The 8,503-nt window shown below is 41.4% G+C and overlaps 1 protein-coding gene across 1 annotated transcript; it reads left to right on the forward strand.

The window, feature by feature from the left end:
• The first annotated feature begins 316 nt into the window (after positions 1–316).
• On the forward strand, positions 317–2,073 carry LOC140246818 (uncharacterized). Its single transcript, XM_072326147.1, has 2 exons — positions 317–536; positions 1,094–2,073. Exons 1-2 carry the CDS (start codon positions 317–319, stop codon positions 2,071–2,073), a joined length of 1,200 nt encoding a protein of 399 aa, XP_072182248.1.
• The last annotated feature ends 6,430 nt before the right edge of the window (positions 2,074–8,503 follow it).

Below are 8,503 nucleotides of genomic sequence, written 5' to 3' on the forward strand. Positions count from 1 at the left end.
GCCCTAGTTGTTTCACTGGGACATGGGGCTTATATGGGGAAGGCAGATATCAAGTCAGCATTTAGGTTGTTGCCGGTGGACCCAAATGATTTCGATCTTCTTGGAATGTGTGTGGATGGGCAATTTTTCTTCGATCGATGCATGCCCATGGGTTGTTCTGTGTCGTGCGCAGTCTTTGAGAAATTTAGTACATTTCTTCAGGATTGTTGCAGGCGTATCGCAGGGGTGCAAACCATATTACACTATCTCGATGACTTCTTTTTCGCAGGTGCATCGGCTGCAGAATGCGAACACATAAATGCATTGTTTCAGGGCGATGTGTGAGCGTTTTGGGGTGCCCATAGCGGAAGGCAAGACAGAAGGTCCGGTGCAGCAAATCACATACCTAGGTCTTCAGATTGATGCATCCACCCTGCAGGTACAGGTTCCGGAAGTCAAAGTTTTGGCCCTTCTCAGCATGCTGCGCGAGTTTCTGGTCAAGTCCAAGGTCACATTGCGGGAAATGCAATCGCTCATAGGCAGCCTTAACTTCATATGTAAGGCGATTGGGCCCGGTAGGGCCTTTCTCCGTCGACTAATCGATCTCACGCGCGGGGGAAGTCTGCCTCACCACCGAATTCGAATTTCTTCCGGGGCTAAGGCCGACATTTCTGCTTGAATCGAATTTCTACGCCATTTCAATGGGACGGTGAAAATTCCAGATCAAGTGTGGCATGGGAACGCCTCCTTTCATTTCTATTCAGATGCGGCAGCAAGCATTGGTTTCGGTGTCTATTTCGATGGGAAATGGGCTCAACCTAAATGGCCGGAGGACGTCCTCGCCTGCCAGTATTCGATCGCATTTCTGGAGCTGTTTCCAATTGTTGTGGGAGTTTCGCTATGGGGTGATCAATTGACAGACAAGAAGGTAGTATTTTGGTCAGACAACCAAGCAGTTGTGGCGGTAATTAACAAACAATCGTCCACATGCAGGCACATCTTGACTCTTATACGCCGTTTAGTTCTGCTGTGTCTGAAATGGAATATTTGGTTTCGAGCCAAGTATGTGCCCGGTGTTAATAATGACATTGCTGACTCTCTATCACGCTTCCAGATGGGCAGATTTCGTCGCCTGGCTCCCGATGCCGACAGCGTGGGGACACCACTCCCAGTCCAACTTTGGACCAACTTCACGGGGAACAAGCCCTCTTGCTAGAATCTTCCAGGGCCCGAAACACCATGAGTACGTACCGCCAAGCGTGGTCAGCTTTCCAAGCCTTCCGACGCTCCTATCACTTTGATATCACAGCGGCCCCTACTACTGAGCAGATAGCTCTATTTATTTCTTATCTGTCTTGGCACGGTTATTCCCCGAACACGATTGCCACGTACGTTTCGGGCTTGTCGTTTTGCTTACGCGGGCATAAGGAAGAGGACATTACGAACAGTTTTCCAATTAAACACTTAATTGAAGGATGTAGACGGTTTCATGCCAGGGAAGATATTCGTTGCCCCATTACGCTGACTATTTTGCGGCGCCTGTTACGCGCGTTACCTTCTGTTTGTGCGAATTCGTATGATTGTATTATGTTGACCTCCGCTTTTCTTGTTGCGTTTTTGGGTTTCCTACGAATAGGCGAATTCACAGCCACGCCACAGCGCGTCCCCTTGTTGACCGATGACGTCACCATTAAGGGAAATCCCCCTCACCGACGCTTGGTCTTAACGATTCGGTTGTCCAAAACAGATCAGCGTGGCGCGGGACGTGTCATAATCATTCCAGCGAGTGCATGTGCGTCACTCTGCCCGGTGCGGGCGGCTTTGAATTATTTGCGCATTCGTTCTGAGCAGAGAGGGGCATTTTTTCAGCAATTCAATACCACTCCCTTGTCAAGATTTGAATTTAATCGCATTTTGCGGCGCTGCGGTTCATTTGTCGGTCTCCCGCTGCAATGTTACACAGCTCACTCCTTTAGAATAGGGGCAGCTACATCTGCAGCTATGGCGGGCTACTCAGACGAACAAATTCAAGTAATGGGGCGATGGGCATCTCACTCGTACCGTCGTTATATTCGTTTAGACGTGTTAACATAGACGGGGACAAGCGTCGGAGTACCGACTTACCTATACGTAATTTAAGCCCCAGTGCCCTTATAAAAAAAAAAAAAAAACATGGTTTTACAACCGTAACTATGGTATAACCATGGTTATGGACGGTTTTACAATGGATCGATGGTAGTCCATGATTTTTAATTCATATCCATGGTAAATGTGTGGCGAAAGTGTGGTAATACCATTGTTAAAATACCATAGTTATGATAACATGATAAAACTTTATTTTATGACGGTTTTAAAACCATGGTGAAAAAATTATTGTTATACCACAGTTTTAAGAAATTAAAAAAACAATGGTGAGAAAACCACGACAAAACCATCGTTCTACTTTGGTAAAAAAAAACCATAATAATATAACAATGGTTGTAACCATGGTTTCACAATAGTATAAAAACAATGGTTAGGAAACCATGGTGTAACTCTCGTTCTACCAAGGTTGAAAACCATCGTTATTAAACCATGATTTCATCATGGTTTTATGATAGTGTAAAAAAGATAGTAATAAAACCATGATTTTAACCATGGTATTATGATAGCACAAAAACACTAGTTATAATACCATGGTTAAACTTTCGTTTTACAAAGGTTAAAAATGATGGGTATTAATCATGATATTAACCATGGTTTTATCATAGTTAAAAAATGATGGTTATATAACCATGGCTCTAACAGTGGTTTAATGAAAGTGTTTTAAAACCATGGTTAAAAAATTATCGTTATACCACAGTTTTAAGAAATTAAAAAAAAACAATGGTGAGAAAACCACAACAACACTATCGTTCTACTTTGGTAAAAATAACATAATAATATAACAATGGTTGTAACCATGGTTTCACAATAGTATAAAAGCAATGGTTAGGAAACGATGGTGTAACTCTCGTTCTACTAAGGTTGAAAACCATCGTTATTAAACCATGATTTTATCATGGTTTTATGATAGTGTAAAAAAGATAGTAATAAAACCATGATTTTAACCATGGTATTATGATAGCACAAAAACACTAGTTATAATACCATGGTTAAACTTTCGTTTTACGAAGGTTAAAAATGATGGGTATTAACCATGATATTAACCATGGTTTTATCATAGTTAAAAAATGATGGTTATATAACCATGGCTCTAACAGTGGTTTAATGAAAGTGTTTTAAAACCATGGTTAAAAAATTATCGTTATACCACAGTTTTAAGAAATTAAAAAAACAGTGGTGAGAAAACCACAACAAGACTATCGTTCTACTTTGGTAAAAATAACATAATAATATAACAATGGTTGTAACCATGGTTTCACAATAGTATAAAAGCAATGGTTAGGAAACCATGGTGTAACTCTCGTTCTACTAAGGTTGAAAACCATCGTTATAAAACCATGATTTTAACCGTGGTTTTATGATAGCACAAAAACACTAGTTATAATACCATGGTTAAACTTTCGTTTTACAAAGGTTGAAAACGATGGCTATTAACCATGATTATATTAACCATGGTTTTATCATAGTTAAAACATGATGGTTAGGCTATATAACCATGACTTTAACAGTGGTTTAACAAAAGTGTGAAAACAACGGTTTTAAACAATCGTTCAAATTCCATTTTACCAAGGAAAACGATGGTCATAGCTACACCAGGATTTGAACCATGGTTTTATCATAGTGTGATGTGCAAAGGATGGTTATGAAACATTGATTGGTTCTACGAACCGTGGTTTCATGAAAGTGAAGAGGCGGTTAAAAAGCCATGATTTTCACCATGGTTGTATGATAGCTCATAAGAACAGTGGTTATAAAACCGTGGTTTAACTTTTGTTTACCCACGGTTGAAAAAGTGGTTATTTTAATAATGGTTTCAACCGTGGTTTCATGCTGATCAGATATAGAGTGCAGAAAAACCATATTCTAGAATTTCTAACCATGGAACATTGTATGATAGCATAAGAACAGTGGTTATTAAACCATGGTTAACTTTTTGTTTTACCAAAGTTTAAACCACGTGCACTATGATTATTGAATGATGTCGATCACAAAAATCAATATGAAAACTCTTAATTTGATGGCCGCAATGCCAATGCAAGTCATGACGGACATTCATCTAACGCAACCACCCGCACCCGTTTGGCTTCAACAGGATTATGTAAACAAACAGTAGTCTTACCATTGCAAACAAAAAGCTGCTTCACTTGGTTGATTTACAGCATTCCTAAAATGCAACATCTATTCACTACGGAATAAAGCACGTAAAAAACCTTAAATAAGATTACATACTCGTGAAAAAAAAATAAAAAAAAAGGTAGTAACTCATTGCCGCCCGTTCGTTCCCCGTAGCTTTGACATGTACACACAACAATAGAAAACTATATGAATGCAATCGGCGTGTAGTAATTGTGTACGATGAATGGGAGATCCGGGTTGTTGATATGAGGCTCGTTCGTACCAAAGATCACAACAAAAATATATTTCCAAATATATGGAGCACAAAAAATATTGACACATTAAAAAAAAAAAAAAAAAAAAAACATTAATTTGCAATAAAAAAAAGTTGTAAACATATATTTTTTATTCAGAACCAAAAATTTAATGATTACAAGTTTTCCTGATAATAATGTAACGTAAGAGGTCATGTGCGTGTTGTTGTTGTCGCTGATTGAACCTTACGTGTATGTACTGCTGAACCGTTAGTCCGCGACCGCGCTCAAAAACCACACATAACACACGGCCGGCTACGTACGATTGATGTTCATCATTTCAAACGCTCTTTCGTGATGATCTCTGACCGGAATCAAACATCTCGACGTACGAACCATCTGATATTTTCAGAAATGGCTAGCAAACGGCCCCTAAGAAAAAGAGGAACTGCTCCTTTGGGATTCTTTGAGGAAGGTTGGTCAACGTAACTTTTAATACATTATTAGTAGACCTAATCTTAGCTAAAATAATTACCAGCGAGATTTGAATTGAATTGTCCCGACCGACCCGGGGCCTGCAGCGGCCCTGCCCCTGCTGTGCAAATTTCGCATGATCGTATCAAGTGGGGATAACCAGTCCAGTAGACTGTTCTGTATCTGAAAGTACGTGACTGAGTCAGTGAGTGTGAGAGTATGACATGAGAGCTCAAGAGTTTGGAATGAGTTGTTCTAACTCAGCTACTGTATATGTACTGAACTGTTAGTGTTACTGTGTCACGTAAATTCTACAAGTTATCTACGGTAACTAGATTCTATACACAACCCAGTCGCTGTAGACAGTGTAGATCTAACCCTGTTATAGTGGTAGTATGGTTGGGGCACCACCTATCGGCAGGGCACCTTCCCATCGGCACCCTGCGTATCATGGCTGTTTGCGTATAGAACGAAAAGGTACGCGCGGGATTAAGTGTCATGAGCTATAAAAACAATGAAAACGAAGAAACGAAAATCAAACTCAAACAAACCAAGCTAAAAATTACACATCCGCTCAGTAACGACGCATGGCTGTGAAATTCACGTGTATTACCTATGGCCTGTGAAATTCACGTGTATTACCTATGCTGTGAAATTCACGTGTATACCTATGGAGGTTAGGGGGTGCCGATCGCAAGGTTCCCTTAATTTAGCTGCGCGAAGAAAATGAAACGCACGCGCTAAAATTGCGCTATTTTAAAACGGAGATTCATAATCAACGAGACGGTCACGACATTCAAAACTGCAGTATTTATGGCATATTTGAGGTAAGAATTAGGCGGATTTGTGTTATATTTTTAGAATAAACAAGCTACAGATCCTTAGGGTGACGATACGTGGTACCCCCAACCCTACTAGTAGCGACAGGCTATGATTTATTTGCACATCGTACTCTAACAGCGTCTGGTCGGGCTAACAAGACGGTAGTCGGTAGTGCTAACAGTTAGGCGTAATCCCTAACAATGTTAGGAGGCATAGGCCTACCTCATATTGGGTGGTGATATCAGGTTCGGTGCAAGCTACATCAACAACACTATTTTCTGCTAACTCTGTTAGGACTTCTAGTGGTAACTGCTCCAGTGAATCAAGAGTATCAGTAGAAGCTACGCTAAGACACAAGGGCTTACTCCTGCGAACTAGTACGCTCATGGGCGAAATACGGACGCCATTCCGCCATTGAAAGCAACAGACCGATAGATTGATTAGAGGGCGTACTGTATATTTCGCGATCATGATATCAGTGCCGTATCACTGGGTCCTCGTATTTCTGTCTCCCTTTCATTTTCCCCTTTTTAGGGGGCATACAGGGGAAGATATGTACGATATGTGCCGATGTACATGTCTGTACTTAGAATCTTGTTTTGTCGTAAAGAAGTATCATTCCTGTCTAACCATGAAATGTATTTGAAAAAAAATGTCATTTACTTTGCAATCGCAATCTGCAGGCCCACAAAGTTTGAGCTGAAGTAGGTAGACCAAACTATGTTTCGGGAGGGAGAGAGAAAGAGATAGGTGGCGTTTGTCAGCTCAAACACAAACTTGCTGAGGGACTACTGATAAAAAAGTAATTACATTACTTCATTTTTTTTTTTACATATTGACAGAAAATATACTTTGTGTGATATTTTGAGGTCTGAAATGCAATTCTACCGCTGTGTGCTTCCTTTTAAAATGAAGAAAATGAAAGGAAGGTAGGGTTTGCTCCATAGGCTCACGTGTTTAAGAAGCTTGCGGTATTATTACTAAATTGGCTGCCATTGGGCTCCATGTTGGGCTCCCGCTCCATGCCGTACTACACCCGTTTGCGTGCGAAGTCGTGAGAGTACGCCCTCTTAGCTTCTATACTCTTTGATTGTGTCTCAGCACTAACTTAAGCGCTGGCAGCCACTGACACTGGCGATAAAACTGAAGTGAACTTGAAGTCCGTAGGTGCTGGTAGGATGACCTCAAAAATATGTCATAAATTTCTGGTTGCTGGTGCTGGGCAAACTTGTGAAAGATTCGTCTGTCCGAAGGAGGAGTCTTTTATTTTATTTTATTTTTTTTTTTGACGTTATGGCTCTCTACCTCCGGACTATGTCTATAGGAGGGGATCCGTAAAGCCAGATGCAGTCTCTGCTCCGTGGAACATATCCCCGTCGACGAGATACAGACCAATCTTTCGGTGAAGTGCTGGGCTTGGTGTTGAAATCAAAGAATGTCGTCTGCTGAACCTAGCTCCGCCATTTCGTAGTGTAAGAGTTAGGCCTGCAGCATGTACATTCTATGCTAATGCAATGGTCACCCACGCCACGAAACGTAGGCCCTACACGAGCATGTGGCTTCATAAATCTGAGCCTGGAAGCGTAAAATTAAATATTAAGTTGTGTTTTGAAGAATGGTTGAAATTTGGGGCATTTTAGTCTGTCTTCCTCACTTTGTGTCTAAAAACTAAGCAGTCCTGCATCTTTTAATATTCGAGTGTAATCATGCGCCATCACTTTTCGTCGTGCGATTCTCACGGACCTTGCGATGCTGCGATTTCCAACACCTATTGCTGGGGATCAATAACTTTGATAAGTATCGCTTAGTTAATCCGACCGTCGGTGTTGGAGCTCAGTTTTAAGTCAGTCATTTGGGAGCTAGCACTAGCACTGATCTTGAAATCCCCCAATGGCAAAGGATGTTGTATTTTGTAATTTGTATGTTATACCAGTATATCATTCACCTAACGGATTGTTGTGTGATTTTTCTGGCTAACCTTATTTTTCTTCTCTCAATCATTAATAGGTGTATTATTGTTATGTCGTGTTTTTTTTTCCTCATCAGAATCAAAGATTGACTGTGCAAGTGGCTGATGTGAGAAGGTGTTTCCATAGAAGACTTGCAGTCCATAGAAGACTTGAGGTCCATCCATGACCATTGATCGTGCTGTCCACTAGCTTGCTCCTTTCATGGGTACAAGTACATGATACACATGCAGCGCTGATTTACATCAATATGTGTACATGGCATCCTCCCCTTACGAAAAAGTCCTGTGGTACTCCTGTGGTAATTACCACAGGACGGTACCACAGGACAGTACCACAGGAAAGTACCACAGGACAGTACCACAGGACAGTACCACAGGAATTGTCCTGTGGTATTTTGGGACATACCACAGGACAGTACCACAGGAATTCCTGTGGTATTTTGGGACGTACCACAGGACAGTACCACAGGAAAGTACCACAGGACCGGTACCACAGAACAGTACCACAGGAATTCCTGTGGTATTTTGGGACGTACCACAGGACTGTACCACAGGAATTCCTGTGGTATTTTGGGACGTACCACAGGGCAGTACCACAGGAATTCCTGTGGTATTTTGGGACGTACCACAGGGCATTACCACAGGACTAGTTCCACAGAACAGTACCACAGGAACTGTCCTGTGGTATTTTGGGACAGTACCACAGGACAGTACCACACAGCATTTCCATGGTACCACAGGAGAG

The sequence above is a fragment of the Diadema setosum genome, chromosome 3 (genome assembly GCF_964275005.1).
Source record: "Diadema setosum chromosome 3, eeDiaSeto1, whole genome shotgun sequence".
NCBI lineage: Eukaryota > Metazoa > Echinodermata > Echinoidea > Diadematoida > Diadematidae > Diadema > Diadema setosum.

Bases quoted from the DNA above. Each gene is read 5' to 3' on its own strand.
- LOC140246818 (XM_072326147.1), top strand. From the start codon at position 317: ATGTGTGAGCGTTTTGGGGTGCCCATAGCGGAAGGCAAGACAGAAGGT. The intron at 537-1,093 runs GTAAGGCGATTG...TCACGCTTCCAG, and splicing joins AGGCAGCCTTAACTTCATAT to ATGGGCAGATTTCGTCGCCT.